This window comes from Colletotrichum spaethianum (genome assembly GCF_022836535.1).
Source record: "Colletotrichum spaethianum MAFF 239500 DNA, contig17, whole genome shotgun sequence".
In the NCBI taxonomy this organism is placed as follows: domain Eukaryota; kingdom Fungi; phylum Ascomycota; class Sordariomycetes; order Glomerellales; family Glomerellaceae; genus Colletotrichum; species Colletotrichum spaethianum.
This window is the reverse complement of record NW_026054787.1, coordinates 925,928-941,857: the sequence shown is the minus strand read 5'-3', so window position 1 is coordinate 941,857 and position 15,930 is coordinate 925,928. Positions and strand designations below refer to the sequence as shown.

At 56.2% G+C, this 15,930-nt stretch overlaps 5 protein-coding genes across 5 annotated transcripts; 4 read left to right on the top strand and 1 right to left on the bottom strand.

Moving 5' to 3' along the window:
- Positions 1-869: 869 nt before the first annotated feature.
- Positions 870-1,391, top strand: ColSpa_07043 (E3 ubiquitin-protein ligase DMA1; the record flags this gene model as incomplete). Its single annotated transcript, XM_049273255.1, has 1 exon — positions 870-1,391. One exon carries the CDS (start codon positions 870-872, stop codon positions 1,389-1,391), a length of 522 nt encoding a protein of 173 aa, XP_049129212.1.
- Positions 1,392-1,440: 49 nt separating this feature from the next.
- ColSpa_07042 (uncharacterized protein) lies at positions 1,441-2,241 on the top strand (the record flags this gene model as incomplete). Its single annotated transcript, XM_049273254.1, has 2 exons — positions 1,441-1,533; positions 1,651-2,241. The coding sequence occupies 2 exons, from the start codon at positions 1,441-1,443 to the stop codon at positions 2,239-2,241; spliced, it is 684 nt and encodes a 227-aa protein (XP_049129211.1).
- A 1,174-nt stretch (positions 2,242-3,415) lies between these two features.
- ColSpa_07041 (mitochondrial-processing peptidase subunit alpha) lies at positions 3,416-5,148 on the top strand (the record flags this gene model as incomplete). The annotated part of the gene is made up of 2 exons (XM_049273253.1): positions 3,416-4,029; positions 4,053-5,148. The coding sequence occupies 2 exons, from the start codon at positions 3,416-3,418 to the stop codon at positions 5,146-5,148; spliced, it is 1,710 nt and encodes a 569-aa protein (XP_049129210.1).
- A 1,220-nt stretch (positions 5,149-6,368) lies between these two features.
- On the bottom strand, positions 6,369-7,513 carry ColSpa_07040 (uncharacterized protein; the record flags this gene model as incomplete). Its single annotated transcript, XM_049273252.1, has 2 exons — positions 6,369-6,792; positions 6,846-7,513. The coding sequence occupies 2 exons, from the start codon at positions 7,511-7,513 to the stop codon at positions 6,369-6,371; spliced, it is 1,092 nt and encodes a 363-aa protein (XP_049129209.1).
- A 2,289-nt stretch (positions 7,514-9,802) lies between these two features.
- On the top strand, positions 9,803-15,222 carry ColSpa_07039 (rRNA methyltransferase 1, mitochondrial; the record flags this gene model as incomplete). Its single annotated transcript, XM_049273251.1, has 4 exons — positions 9,803-10,204; positions 10,259-13,982; positions 14,208-14,635; positions 14,689-15,222. The coding sequence occupies 4 exons, from the start codon at positions 9,803-9,805 to the stop codon at positions 15,220-15,222; spliced, it is 5,088 nt and encodes a 1,695-aa protein (XP_049129208.1).
- Positions 15,223-15,930: the final 708 nt, after the last annotated feature.

Genomic DNA, 15,930 nt, shown 5'->3' with positions numbered 1-15,930 from the left:
CGATCTTCAAGCAAGGAAGGGAAAGCACGAGAGCAAAAAACAGAGGTCACACTCAGCCTGGTCTGCCGGCCAAGTGATTCAGCCAGCTAGTCAGCCAGTCCGCCAGCAAAGCCAACCGAAACCCACGAGTCGAGAATTGGCACCATTGCGACACTACCGCCTGCCTTGCTTGCCTGCTAACGACACGGGCACTCCTGCGGCGGCCGCTACTGCTTATTGCACCACCACCAACCCGCAAGACAGCCAACCCGACTTCTCCCTCCCCTTCGAGGCGCAACTCAAATGTTTACACAACCAGTCTCATCGCCACCGACCGTGGGCCCCGTGCCGACGTCTGTCACCAATCCCGCTTCTCCCTCAACGCGATCCAGTCGCCTGCGAGGCCTCAGTTATCTCCGCAGCTACACCCAAAACCACATTTTGTCCCGCGAGCACAGCAGCAGCCAGGGCTCCGGCTCGCCAACCTCCAACTCGCACTCCCACTCCCATTTTCATCACAACGCCGGCACCAACCCGCACCCTCAGACCCAAACTCAAACTCAAAACCAAAACCACGCCAACCGGTCCGTCTCTGCCTCTGCTCGCCCGACACCAAGTCTGCAACGCTCTCTCAGCTACTCACCTACTTCCTCCACCCCTCGTCGCTCCGACACCGACGCCAGCCTGAACCCTTTGTCCCTCGTTGCATCATTGCAGGAGCCTCCTTCGTCAGCGTCGTCTGCGAACAAGGCCTCCACCACGCCTTCCTCACCCGCCGTCGAGCGTCCCCCGTGGATGCGCTCCCCTCAATCCTCGACGACGCCATCGCGAGCGGCAGCAGTCAAACACCACAGCAGCACCAGTCAGCGACCGACACCGAAACCGCGACCATGACGAGAGCACGCGCCTCGACGACGGGCGACTCCCCGGCCGCCGCATCCCCTGCACCCGAAAATCTGCCCTCGATCCGTTTCTCGGCCTACTACGATCCCCGCGCGACACGTCCCAGTCTGACTTTCCCTCCCGTTTCACGGACACTGCCTTCGGGCGGCGAGATCATCAGGGTCGGCCGTTACTCGGAACGGGACAACCAGCCCAACATCCCCAACAACACCCCTTCGGCTGCCCCCGTGGGCTTTAAGAGCAAGGTCGTCAGTCGCCGTCACTGCGAGTTTTGGTACGATGACGGCAAGTGGTACATCAAGGACGTCAAGAGTTCCTCCGGCACGTTCCTCAATCACATCCGCCTGAGCCCGCCCGGTACCGAGTCGAAACCTTTCCCCGTAAATGACGGCGACATTGTGCAGCTGGGCATTGACTTCAAGGGAGGTGAGGAGATGATTTTCCGCTGCGTCAAGATGCGGCTGGAGCTCAATCGAGGCTGGCAGAACAAGCTCAACACTTTCAAGTAAGTATTGCTGTTTTCTTTTGCGATGTGTGTGTGTGCTTACGAAACTCAGCATGGCGACGCACAAGCGGCTGCGCAACATGACAGCGGCGAACTCGGCGAATTCTTCGACGCAGGATTGTTCCATTTGTCTCAACTCCATCGCGGTATGTAACCGCTATGCACCCAATTCCCCACATCGCGTGCCAGCAGGCAAGCTAACAACCCGCCAGCCGTGTCAATGCTTGTTCGTAGCGCCGTGCTCGCATACTTGGCATTTCAAGTGCATTCGTTCGCTACTGAACTCGCCACAATATCCAATCTTTGTCTGCCCCAACTGCCGCATGGCTGCTGACCTGGAGGCTGATATTGAGGACCCTGAAGAGGACTGGGAGCAAATGGACGAGGATGAGGAACCAGAACAGAAGCAGCAGAAGCAGGAGGTCCCAGACAAGGTGGCAGTTCCGGCTGAGCCCATCCCAGCCCCAGCCGTTGTTGGGAGCTCGAGGCCCCAACTGCCCGAGATCGATCAAGACGACGATGCTATGGACTTTACGGTTGCTCTCGACCGGGCGCAAACAATGGCGGAACCGCTCGAGGTAGCGCCCCGGACAGTCGCCCCTCACACGTCGATTCCACCTGTTCCAATCCCGGCCGTTGCAGCCGCTCAGGCTGCAGTATCGCGCACCGGTCGGGACACCCGCACGCCTTCACCTATTGGCAATCACTTGGTGACTGCCCATGAAGGCCCGATTACCCCGCGTAACGACGCTGGGCCATGGGTGTTTGACGGAAGCGCCGGCCGGCGTGCTGCGGAGGCATCCAATGGTATGAGGAGTCTCGACGCGGCTACCGAAATGGAAGTCGACCGGTAGAGCCGGTTGAGGCAAATCCAGAATCGTCGGAAGCAACGATCATCACCTTTGTGTCTCGAGCGGAGGCCAAGGGTCATGTCGTCGGGATAGAGTAAAAGACACTGGCGGACGATTGGAACGGCAGAACAGCATTATAGCCTCGCTCGGGGTTATCTTCCTTGGCTTGCCGTCTTGCATGTTTAACCCCTACTGGCATCTCACTCTTCCCTTTATCTTGCTTGAAGTGGGTCAAGGACGGGGGCGTGACGAAAGCAGCAGAGATTTGTACGGCTACTTTTATCACCTTGCCGCGGTCGGATGCGATACTGTCATTTCTCGGGGGAGCATGGAGAAAGAGTGGTTGGGCTGCATGAGCGATGCGTGGGGTAGTGGTGTCAGGCGTTTGAATGCATTGTGGAGCGCTTTATGCTTACCACAGCGGAACAGAGCTATGTTGATACTCAACGACTGGTTTAACGGAAGCGGACTTGCTGGGTGGTTCAGCATTGTCGATTTCAGCTACGACAGCAACTTAGAGAGGACAATGGAGAACTCGCATCCAAAGGAGTCGAAACTATAGCATAAACTAATACATACTGGGTGAATCACAGAGCCTTGTCTTACTGCTGGAATGCACCGGACTGGACTTGGCATCCGTGAACTCGGGGGCAGATCCATGATGCATTGTGACCATACGCCCCATTGTCACGACTCTTTGCTCCCCCCCCCCCCCCCCCAAAAGAAGGAAAAAAAGGGAATTTTCCCATGAATTAAACTGGTGGCAATAATCGAATATTCTGTGCCGGGGCAACTTCCATGGCCGTACATATTCATATCACTACGATGACTGCCTGCTGTAGGTGAATAATTCAGCGAAAATGTCTTAACCACCGAGCGGCGCTATGCAATGGACGGAATACGAGCGGCGTTGTACGAGGATGACGCCTCTGTGCTTGATGCATCGTCTGTCGTCTGATTGGACGACGAGGGCGGGTCAGGTCCGCGATAATTCCGAGGCGATAAGGCGATAAGACTATCCAAAGAATTGGGGGCAACTGGGTGCGTCAACATCCCAAGAACAGCGAACTTTTCCAAAGCCTCGCCATCGCGACACCCTTGACCACCCACCGCCAGGACCACAGACAACCACAGACAACCTGGTCGGTGATCCATCACACACGGCACAGAACACACGATGCTTCGATCATTAGCGACGCGCCTCCCGCGGCGCGCGGCCGCCACGACTTCTCGCCTTGCAACGACGCTCCGCCCCTCTACCGTCCCCTCGTCCCGCCGTGCGCTCGCGACAACCATCGACGCCATCCCCAAAGAGCCGACAGAACTCGACGCCATCACGACGCTCCCCAACGGCCTGCGCGTTGCCTCGGAAGCGCTGCCGGGGTCCTTTTCCGGCGTCGGCGTGTACGTCGATGCCGGCTCCCGGTACGAGGACGCGGGCCTGCGAGGAGTTAGTCACATCATGGACCGGTTGGCCTTCAAGTCGACGGGGAGCCGCAGCGCCGACTCGATGCTCGAGCAGGTCGAGGCGCTCGGCGGCAACATCCAGTGCGCCAGCTCCCGGGAGAGCATGATGTACCAGGCGGCAACGTTCAACGGCGCCGTGCCGACGACGATTGGGCTCCTGGCCGAGACGATCCGTGACCCGAAGCTCACCGAGGAGGAGGTCTTGGAGCAGCTCGGCACGGCCGAGTACGAGATCAAGGAGATTTGGAGCAAGCCGGAGCTCATCCTGCCGGAGCTCGTGCACACGGCCGCCTTCAAGGACAACACCCTGGGCAACCCCCTGCTGTGCCGGAGGAGCGCCTCGGCAGCATCTCGAGGGCGACCATCCAGCGATACCGGGACCTGTTCTACCGTCCGGAGCGTATCGTTGTCGCCTTTGCGGGCGTCGAGCACAGCGAGGCCGTGAAGCTTGCGGAGCAGTACTTTGGCGACATGAAGGGCTCCTACCAGGAGCCGACGCTCCCGAGGACGGGATCGGAGACGTCCCTCGGCTCCCAGGGGTCCGAGTCCACCGACGCATCATCCTCCGCATCCTCCGCCTCCCCCGTCCAGCAGCCGTCTAAGCTCCTCTCCAAAGTCCCCTTCTTCAAGAACCTCTCCACCTCGGCGCCCAACAGCGCCTCCGTCCTCTCCGCGTCGTCGCTGTCTCACAACATCAACGCCCCCGCCCACTACACCGGCGGCTTCCTCTCCCTGCCCCCTCAGCCGCCGTCTCTGAACCCCAACCTGCCGACCTTCACCCACATCCACCTCGCCTTCGAGGGCCTCCCCATCTCCTCGGAAGACATCTACGCCCTCGCGACGCTGCAGACCCTGCTCGGCGGCGGCGGCTCCTTCTCCGCCGGCGGCCCCGGCAAGGGCATGTACTCGCGCCTGTACACCAACGTCCTCAACCAGCACGGCTGGGTCGAGTCGTGCGTGGCCTTTAACCACTCGTACACTGACTCGGGCCTCTTTGGCATCTCGGCGAGCTGCATCCCCGGCCGCACGGCCAGCATGCTCGACGTCATGTGCCGCGAGCTGCGCGCCCTCACACTCGACACGGGCTTCTCGGCCCTCAAGGCGGGCGAGGTCAACCGCGCCAAGAACCAGCTCCGCTCCTCGCTGCTCATGAACCTCGAAAGCCGCATGGTCGAGCTCGAGGACCTCGGCCGCCAGGTCCAGGTCCACGGCCGCAAGATCCCCGTCACCGACATGTGCCACAAGATCGAGGCGCTGACCGTCGAGGACCTGCGCCGCGTCGCGCGCATCGTCGCCGGCGGCCTCGTCGAGAACCCGGGCCGCGGCAGCGGCGCGCCCACCGTCGTCCTGCAGGAGGCCCAGGCCCACGGCGTCAGCACGCACACCCTCGAGTGGGAGGCCGTCCAGAACACGATTTACGACTGGCAGCTGGGCCGGAGGTGAGCGGACGGGGGGAAGGAAATCCCGTTGCGTTTGTTGCGGTCCACCACCTGCCCTCTTCCCGCTGTAGATGTGTTTTTGTCTTGATAGATGAATGGGCGGGGGGTGGCGTGCGGTGGTGAGGGGAGCAAAGAACAAGAGAGAGGGCGAGGCGCGGGGCCACGTTTGTACCATAGAAACCCAAGGGCGTGTTGTAAAAGTAATGGCTGGCATTGTTGAAGAAAAAAGAAGGAGCCTGCTGGCTTGAAAATTTCCGTAGGGAGTCAGTAGGCAGGCGGTCATCCCGTCACGCGACATCAGATTTGTAGAACTATATCTTGGGAAATCCAAAGCATATCCATCCTCACCACATTTACTTTATTAATACTTGTGACTCTCTAAATAGACCCTCGTTGTATCAAAAGCGGTGGGTAAGTGCGTGACCAAGTGGGAAGAGGCTTAGACTTGGTTTGGTTCAACCACGTTGTCTTGATCAGTATGACCGTTAAGATGGATGCCAGCGTTGTATCTATCCCTTTGCTTGGCTTCTGACTCGTGCGGCCAACCATCAGACGATGAAAGAGGTGCTCCCGTATCAATTACAGGTGTAATAATACGAAGAGGTTCTTGTCTCTTAGTCTAGCTTACCTAGTTGGTCAATGTGCCCGGGCGCACGAGTTGGAAAGGTTTTGGGGACCTACACAGCCTTCAAAATCGTGCCCATCCTCGGTTGAGCGGCCCGCAGAACGAGACACCTCTTCAGAGAGGGCCCGAGACGCCGCTGTGGCGCTGCCGCCACCAGAGTCGGCGAGGTCGGGCGAGGGTATCTGGGAAGGCGTTGTAGAATAACGTGGGATTGTGATCTCGCGAGGCTAGTTTCTTTGTTGTCCATGATGCCCGCAAGTTGTGCCGGGTACTGGTGCTGGTTGGATACAGGATTGGCTGGCTGGAGAGTTGCCAATCTGTGTTCATTACGAAAGACTTCTACAGGCACGGCTCTCAAAGTAGATTAGTATCTCATTGGTGGTATTGCTCGCTAAAAATAAGCCCTTTGATAAGGTGCATGTAACATAGAAAAATCACCATCCTAAGGTGTGAGGTATACGTAGTTTGCCAAAGGCAGGCTTGCTTGTCATTTCAGAGGCCACCTTGACTGTACTTGACCAGAGTGGCATCGCTGCCGACATTCCCATCTTCTAAAATAGGCCTTCCTCTGACGCCTATGCTTGGTCTATAGCGCTCATCTAAAGCTTGGATCGTATGGCCTCAAGCCGGTACTTGACGTCCTTGAGCGCCTTGGTGACCGGCTTCCAGTCGTCAAACTGCTGCAGTAGCTCTTCCGTCTCGGATGAAAGCTCAGTGCGAACAAAATCTTCCTCAAGCAGGCCACGCATGATCCAGGGCAAATGGTATGGGTTTGGGTTCGCGAGAGAGGAGTTAGCGTCGCGACGGTGGGTAACGGTGGCGGGCACGTTAGGACGAATGTCTGAGGTTTCCAAGGTATGAGCGAGAGCGAGGTCGTAGACCTGGTTGTCGTAGTAGAGGCGCGAGTGACCCTCGCCCGAGTAAAGGCTGCCCGCGAGCGGCGTGGAGAGTTCTCTCAGCAGCCCGTGGTCGGAGACGCCTAGATTGCGAAGTTTCAGAGCGAAGCCGACGAGGTGGGCGATGCTGCCAGCAGATTAGACCGGAACACAAGAAGAGGTACATGGAGGGGAGCTCACAAGTCTGGTGCATGGATGCGGCCGTCAATGAAAACAGCGCGGTAAATGTAAGGGTGGGATGCGGGGGAGTAGATGGCCGATTCCATCGGCACGAGCTGATCGTCGATGCTTCCGATGTATGTAATTCTGGCGCCGTACTGAAGCACTTCTTTCAGTGAGTGCTCATATCTCTTCGAGATGTCGCTGTCTGGGTTCGAGAATTCCCACAGCTCGTTAGCGGCTCCCATGAGAATACCCATGCTCGACTTGTAGTCAGGAAATGGCCCCAACGACACACCAGCTATGCATGTCAGCCGAGCCCTCAAAGCCCAGTTAAGATTAAGGTTGATAGGCAACTTACCCATGGCGCACACGCCGATTTTGGCATTGGTGATGATGCCGAGGTCGATCAGCTTTGCCAACAACATGATTCCCACTGGAACGCCCTGCGAATGGCATGCTACCAGGATCAGATCTGCATTGCGGATCTGCTCAATCCAGTTGAGAAGCAGCTTCCACAGGTTATCCACCCTGTCGGCAATCTTTCCATCGCCTTCCAATGCGACTTTTTCTATCTCGCAATCAGGGCAATCATGGGCGTCTGTCCACCTCCTGACCGCTTCGGCGCCCAAGTTTGCAAATCGTAATGAAGTACCAGTGGGTTGTCCAACCATGGGTCGTAGATACATGGCTGGGAAAAGGCCATGAACTCCAATCGCAATGGCCTTCTTAATCTTGGGAGTCTCTTTTACTCTATACAGATGGTTCGCGGGAGGCTGTTTAGTTCTAAGTAGCAATGATGTAATTTGTTTGATGATGGATGGGTTGTCTTTCATCCGGTAAGTACTCCCAAACGAGGGCAGCAACAGGTTCGGCGGCGTTGTCTTGCTGGGCGTTTCTTGACTACTACTGTTTTTTGGTGTCCCTGGTTTGAGGGGTGGTTCTCTTGGCGTTGTCTCTGTAATCGAGGCTTTTGATGAAGCTACCGACTCTGGCCGATTGGGGGTTCCAGGTCTCGACGGTGCTTCTAAATCCATCGATTGGGGTCGATTTCTCTTAGTCTTTCTCCCAAACGTCGACGGTGCAGATGCAATGCCTGATTTGGTGCTTTTAGATGACGTTGCGCTCTTCGATGCTTTGGGATTCTTTGCGTCCTTTGTACTGCTGTCAGAATGATTTGGGTCAACATTCAAGCCGGTGTGCTCAGGACGAGCCTCTGACCCCTGTCCAATCACCGCCAGCTCCCCAGATTCAGGCTGTGTTGTTGAAGACTTCGTCTCCCCGTCCTTTGGGCGAGTGTCCCTCGACCAAAAAGCCCAAGTGGACCCCGCCGTTGGTTGTTTGGTAGGTTCTGGCTTTGGAGGCGGAGGTGCGTCGTCCATAACTACGTCCTCGGGTTCCTTTGCAGGTTGTTCCGTAGGAATGGCAACTTCGGCGGTGCTCGTTGCCTTCGCTGTGCCGTCGTTCGGAGGGGTTTCTGTCGCAGGAGCGCTGGAGTACCAGAAACCGAACCACGAATTTGTTGATGCTGGCGGGTTTGGGTCAGGTTGTTCTGCTGTGGTGTCCGGTACTGATGGTTCGGCAACTGGTGCAGTCTGGGCCTCGGCCCGGCTTTCTGGCTCTTTTGTAGCTTCTACCTCTTTCGGTTGCTCTTCAACCGTCGTGAACGTCTGCGTCTCCGTTACTGGCGCTCGTGCTAGCCAGCCGAACCAGCCTGACGTTGGTGGAGGTTCCTGCGGGGTCTGTTGGTCCCCGTTCGACTTAGCAGTGTCGTCGGTGTTTGCTAGTGTTTGCAATGTCGCAGGTGGTGTATTTGCAGGTGGTGTATTCCTGTCCGGCCCTTGAACCGCTGCTGTATCGTTCTTTTTCTTCGTATCTACTGTGCTATCCCCCGGCGTCTCGACGCCGTTCTCTGGTATTTGTGGTAAGGACGTTGATGAATCGGCCGGGCCGTCGAAACTCGCCGAGTCTATGCTCTTCTTGGTGTCGAACCGTCGAAAATCGGGTGTACTCGAGGGCTTCAGTGTGCCTCCGAATATCGTTTCTCGTGCAAGCTGGGTCGACGCGGATGACTTCGGGACGCGTGGCCAAGAGCCGTACCAACTTCGTGCCTTGCGGACCTGCATCTCTGAGTTAGCACCTCGAGCCGTGGGAAACAAGACGCCAAAGGAGCCGCAGTACCTGTTTCTGTGAACTTTGAGGAGTGTTCTTTGTTTCGCTGCCGCTTCTATCCCTCATCAGAGGCATCTCTTGCGTTGGGCGGTTCCTGGGTTCTGAGACGGCCGTGACCTGTGACGTAGCCGATGTTGCTATCGCAGGGGCAATTGCCGCAGGTGGGCTCGATGAGCTTGGATCCGACGGAATGGTGCGCTGGCGCTTGCGAGGAGACATGGCGGAGAAAGAATCCTCAGTCGTGGACGAAAGTCAGGCCAGCAGGTCGGAAGTCAATTTGCCGCATGTTCGTTTTAAGAGTCTGACATTATAGAGGCTGGCAAGAAATAATGGGAGGTGGCCGTTGTTGTTGAGACGAGGAAGAGTAGGTTGCCTAGGATGGTGGCGCCCACACCAAAGGGCCTAGGATCTGAGTGCAAGCGCAACCTGGTAGTGGGTGCACGCAGGCGGCCAACCCCTCCGATGGGAAGCGCCGCCCACATGCATCATTTGGCACTGCTGATTAGATAAGGCGCTGAGGACGTTGCGTTGGAACGTGGAGCACGAGCACTAATAAGCCGGCGCTGGAGGCGGCATTCGGGGTCCTGGGCAATGTGACTCTGGCCCCACCCTCGGCTGCCGATAAGCAATGGCTTATCGTTATCTGTTATCGACCTGCATCCCGCCCGACTCTGAAAAAAAATGTTTCGGTGGAGCAGTCGCAAAAAGGTCCCTTGGGTCTTTTTTTCTGAACCTGCTCCTCCATAACATCGAGTCCGGAACTGTTGCAAGAAATTGCGACCTGGTTTTTGGGCGCAACAACAAACATGAGCTCACTCAAGCGAAAGGATGCCCCCGGGGGCACTCCTCCATCAAAAGCAGCAAAGGCTTCGAAGGTGTCCCGGCCCTCGAAGCGCGACACTCCCACCAAGGACAAGAAGGAGGCGACAGCAGATGCTCCCGCGCCGAAGGCCCCTGCCGTCTCAGCCCTGCTCAAAGATGAAGAGCCACTGTTCCCTCGTGGTGGCGGAAGCGTCCTTACGCCTCTTGAGCAGAAACAGATCACAATGGAGGCCAAGGCCGATGCTGCCAAGGAGGAGGCTGAGCTTTTCGACCCCAACGTGAAGAGTAAGGCAAAGAAGGAGAAGAGGCGGAAAGCGAAGGATACCAAGGACTTGAAGCCCGCAAGAGACGAAGACGCCGTCAAGATTGAAGGTCTCAACTTCAAGGTGAGACAAACCTGGCTTGTTGTCCGAGAGAACCGCTACTGACAAAACGAAAAGCGACTGGTAAAGGGCTCACTGGTCCTTGGCCAAATCACCCATATCGACCCTGTTCAGCTTACGATTGCCCTGCCCAACAACCTCACTGGGCATGTGTCAATCACCTCGATTTCGGAAACAATCAATTCGAAACTCGAGAAGGATCTGAATGCCGCCGACGAGGAGAGTGACAACGACGAGGAGGAAGAGGACGACGAGGGCATCGACCTGAAATCCATGTTCAAGATCGGCCAGTACGTTCGCGCATACGTTTTGTCGACCGCAGACGATTCAGGCTCTGGCAAGGCCAAGCGCCGTATCGAACTTTCGCTTCGACCTAACGAAGCCAACGCTGGAATCACTGGCGATGACGTCGTCGCATACACCACGCTCATGGCTTCGATCGCCAGTGTTCAGGACCACGGTTACGAAATGGACTTGGGCATCGAGGGAGATCTGAAGGGTTTCCTTGCCAAGAAAGAAGTCGGTCCGGACATGGACGAGGCTAGCCTGCGGCCAGGTGCCGTCTGCCTTTGTGTTGTGAAGAGCGTGACTGGCATCGTCGTTCAGCTGTCGACTGATCCCCTCAAGCTTGGCAACACATCGCTTGTTGCTTCGACTGCCCCCACGATCAACTCTTTCTTGCCTGGATCTCTGGCTGATGTTCTTCTGACTGAAGTCACCTCGAGAGGTCTGCAGGGCAAGCTCCTTGGTCACCTGCCTGTCACTGCCGACCTTATTCACTCCGGTGTTGGCCCTGACGGTGTCGACCTCGAGGCCAAGTACACCGTAGGCAGCAGAGTCAAGGCGAGAATCATTTGCAACTTCCCAGCCGCAAGAGAGCCCAAGCTCGGTATCTCCCTGCTGCCCCACATTGTCAACATGCAGCCAAAGTCATCAGGCAAGGGTAGCAGAGCCAAGGCCCCTCTTGATCTGCTCCCCATTGCTTCGTTTGTCGAGAAGTGCACAGTCCGTAAAGTTGAGCCTGAGATTGGTCTCTACGTCGACACTGGCGTTCCCGGCATTGCTGGTTTCGTGCACATTTCTCGTGTCAAGGACGGCAAGGTCGATGCGCTCTACGAAACCAGTGGCCCGCACAAAGTCGGCTCTACGCATCGCGGCAGAGTCGTCGGTTACAGCTCTCTGGATGGCATGTTCCTGCTGTCATTCGAGCAGCATGTTCTCGACCAGCCTTTCATTCGCCTCGAGGATGTGCCTATCGGAGAAGTTGTTTCTGGCAAGGTCGAAAAGGTCATTGTTGGCGAGAACGGTGTCAGCGGACTCATCGTTAAGTTGGCCGAGGGCATCAGTGGCTACGTTCACGAGTCGCATCTTGCCGACGTTAAGCTTCAGCACCCAGAGAAGAAGTTCAGAGAGGGAATCACAGTCAAGGCGAGAGTCCTCTCGGTACGCCCTCGCAAGCGCCAGCTTCGTCTGACGCTCAAGAAGACCCTGGTCAACTCTGATGCTCCCATTGTCAAAAACTACGACGAGGTTGAAGTGGGCATGCAGACTCCCGGAACTATCACTGGTTTTACTGCAGCCGGCGCTCAACTCGAGTTCTTCGGAGAAGTAAGGGGCTTCTTGCCAGTGTCCCAAATGAGCGAAGCCTACATTAAGGATCCCAGAGAGCATTTCCGGACTGGTCAGGTCGTCAGTGTCCACGTGCTTGACGTGAACCCCGAGGAACGCCGGATGGTTGTTTCTTGCAAGGATCCGTCGGCCTTTGGCCTGGATAAGCAAGCTGCGCTGAAGGCTCTGAAGGTTGGTGATATTGTGTCTGCCAAGGTCAGCCAAAAGACAGAGGATGAAGTCTTCGTTGACCTCGAGGAGAGCGGCCTTAAGGCCATTATCCGCACCGGCCATCTGTCAGACAAGTCTGCTAGCAAGACTCAAGCTGCCTGGAAGCGCATCAACGTTGGAAACACCCTAGCCGAACTAGTGGTGCTTGACAAGAATGAGCGCCGGCGTGCCATCATTCTCTCCCAGAAGCCGAGCTTCGTCGAGGCGGCCAAGAACGGCAAGCTTCTGTCCAATGCTGAGAATGCTACTGTTGGCACTGTTGCCCCGGCCTACGTCCGCGAGATTGGTCCTCACGCCGTCTACGTTCAGTTTGGTGGCAACCTCACTGCAATCTTGCCCAAGACCAAGTTGCCCAAGGATGTGCAGGACAAGGATGCGTTTGGCATGCGCAAGCACCAAAGCATTGAGGTCAAGATTGTGTCCTCCAACCCCGAGCAAAACCGCATCATCGTTGCCCCTGCCTCTACCGGTGAGCCCGAGCCACTCGCGGCCGAGTCTGCCGTGAACTCTGTCGACGACAGCATCAAGAACATCAACGATGTTGCTCTCGGCACAACACTGAACGCCCAGGTCATCTCTGTCAAGAACACGCAGTTGAACGTCAAGGTTGCAGACAACATCCAAGGCCGCATCGATGTTTCGCAATTTTACGACAAGTGGGATGACATTGCGAACCGCAAGAATCCTCTGCAGAAAGTAAAGGCAAACGAAATTATCCGCGTCCGCGCCATCGGCATTCACGACTCCAAGAACTACCGCTTCTTGCCTTTCTCTCATCGTTCTACACACTCTTTGATCGAGTTCACCGCCAAGAAGAGCGACCTCGAGGCAAAGGAAGTCGAGTTGCTTTCATACGACAAGATTGAAGTCGGCTCTTCCCACATCGCTTTCGTCAACAACCACGGCAAGAACTGCTTGTGGGTCAACCTGTCACCTACTGTCCGTGGCAGGATTGGCATCATGGACGTTTCGGATGATTTGTCTCACGCCGGAAACCTTGAGAAGTACTTCCCTGTCGGATCTGCTCTCAAGGTCCGCGTCTTGTCTGTCGATGCTGAAAAGGGACATCTGGACCTCTCTTCTCGTTCTTCCACAGGCTCTACTGAGGTTACCTGGGACTCTTTGAAGAAGAACGTAGCCCTCCCTGGTAGGGTCACCAAGGTGAACGATCGTTCGGTCATGGTCAAGCTCAGCGACTCCGTGTCTGGTCCTGTCCATCTGGTCGATCTCTGCGACAATTACGACGAAGCAAACACTCTGAAGTACACCAAGGGTGAGATTATCCGCGTCTCAGTGGTCGAGGTTGACAAGAGCAACAAGAGACTCAGACTCTCTACCCGCCCGTCTCGCATTCTCAGCTCTACCTCTCCTGTTGCCGATCGCGAAATCACCAAGCTGTCCCAGGTCTCCTCTGGCGACATTATCAGAGGCTTCGTAAAGAACGTCACTGATAAGGGCGTCTTTGTGCAGCTCGGAGGTACCGTCTCCGCTCTGGTCAAGATCGGCAACCTCTCAGACCGCTACATCAAGGACTGGAAGGGCAACTTCCAGGTCGATCAATTAGTCAAGGGCCGTGTTATCAACGTCGACAGCGCGATCAACCAGGTCGAACTTAGTCTCAAGGCTTCCGTCGTCGAGAACGATTACACACCCCCTGTGACGTACAAGGACATCAAGGAGGGTCAGATCGTTACCGGCAAGGTCCGCAAGGTTGAGGAGTTTGGTGCCTTCATCGTTGTCGATAACTCCCTTAATGTTAGTGGTCTGTGCCATCGCAGCGAGATGGCCGAGAAGCCCGTGGAGGACGCTCGCAAGCTTTACAGCGAGGGCGACGTGGTGAAGGCCAAAATCCTCTCTGTGGATGATGAGAAGAGACGAATTACGTTTAGTCTCAAGCCCAGCCATTTCGACGAGGACAGCGACATGGAGGATGTTGAGGGAGGTGCCGAGCTCGACAGCGACGAGGACTCTGACGTCGAGATGGGAGACGGCGGTGTCCAGCTTACTATCAGCGGAACAGACAACTTCGACGACTCGGACGAAGAGGATGACGAGGAAGAGGAGGATGAAGATGACAGTGATGTCGAGATGGATGACGAAGCAAATGCTGGCAAGGGCTTAAGTGCCGGCAAGTACGACTGGACAGGCGACGCATTCGATGAATCAGACAACGAATCAACGGGCAAGTCGAAGAAGTCGAAGGCGACCGAGAAGAAGGAGAAGAAGAAGAGCGGAATCCAGGTCGATCGTACCGCTGACCTTGACGCCCACGGACCCCAGACCGCGACCGACTACGAGCGTCTTCTGTTAGGAGAGCCTGACTCGTCTCAACTGTGGATTCAGTACATGGCTCTGCAGATGAAGGTCAGCGAGCTGGCCAAGGCACGCGAGATTGCCGAGCGCGCCATCAAGACTATCAACATCCGCGAACAAACCGAGAAGCTCAACGTCTGGATTGCGTACCTCAACTTGGAGGTCGCATACGGCACCAAGGCGTCGACCGAGGAGGTTTTCAAGCGTGCTTGCCAGTACAACGATGAACAAGAAGTTCACGAGCGTCTAGCCAGCATTTACATCCAATCCGGAAAGCTCAAGGTAAGCAGCTTCACCATGTTTTATCAACTGAACCTGACTAACACCCCCAACAGCAAGCGGATGATGTCTTCCAATCACTTGTGGCCAAGTTCAAGTCAAAGTCACCCAAGGTCTGGGAGAACTATGCCCACTTCCTGCACGTGACGATGAACGAGCCCGACAGGGCGCGCGCTCTTCTGCCCCGTGCAACTCAGGCATTGGAGGAGCGTCACACCGCCCAGCTGATGGCCAGCTTCGGCGCTCTGGAGTTCAAGTCTCCCAACGGCGACGCCGAGCGTGGCCGCACGACGTTCGAAACAATTCTCGCCACATGGCCGAAGAGATTCGACCTGTGGAACCAGCTGGCTGACCTCGAGATCTCGGCTGCCGAGCCGGATACCACGGCGATTAGGGATGTCTTTGAGAGGGGCACCAAGGCCAAGGGTCTCAAGCCCAAGAAGGCGATGAAGTGGTTCAAGCGGTGGGCCGACTGGGAGCAGAAGCTGAGCCCGAAGGGCCGGGACAAGGTGATGGCCAAGGCTCAAGAGTGGGTTGCAGCGGCCAAGGCCAAGAAGGGCGCAGCCGCTGAAGAGGATGATGAGGAGTAAGATTTCGGGAGTCATCAACAAAAAAGGAAAAGTTTCTGGGAGGTAATGAAAATTTGCATGGGGATGCCAGAGCTCATCGGTCTCCCCCCTTTGTCCTCGGGCTAGACCGAGAGAAGATATATTTTGTTTTATGTGTCAATAACAAGTTTGAATGGGATAATACGAGTATTTCCTGCAACTGCGAGAAACCAATGAACACTGACACGGCTGGCTCGTGGAGCTGACTCTACCTTCACCTGTAACTCACCTGCGTCGCCACATTGAGTTTAGCGTCATGGGTTGGGTGAAGGACGAAAACTCATGCGATTCCCCGAGATCGACGCCAGGATTGAGATTGTCTTTTCATTTCGGAGCATTACCGGTCAGCGCGGCCAAAGGAGAACTCGACTGCTTCGTATCACCTCATAATCCATACGGTCCGGGACGAACTTTTGTCTACGACGGCCAAGTGTCAACTGTCTGTCACCGAAACTTCCGGCGGGTCGAACTCAAATTCGCAAATGAGATGAAGAGACGGTGTTGCTTGGCATCGAAAGGGGGTCGATTTGCTCGCCTAGCCATGTCTTCTTCGTCTGGCGATTCCACATGCGCGCTGAGGTCCTGCAGTCATACCCATGCATGTAAAAACCGGGCAGCCTACGCTCCCACTGCAGATGCAATAGTTAATGCAGCCTTCGGCATTGGAGAACAAAACCCCATTAAATAAGG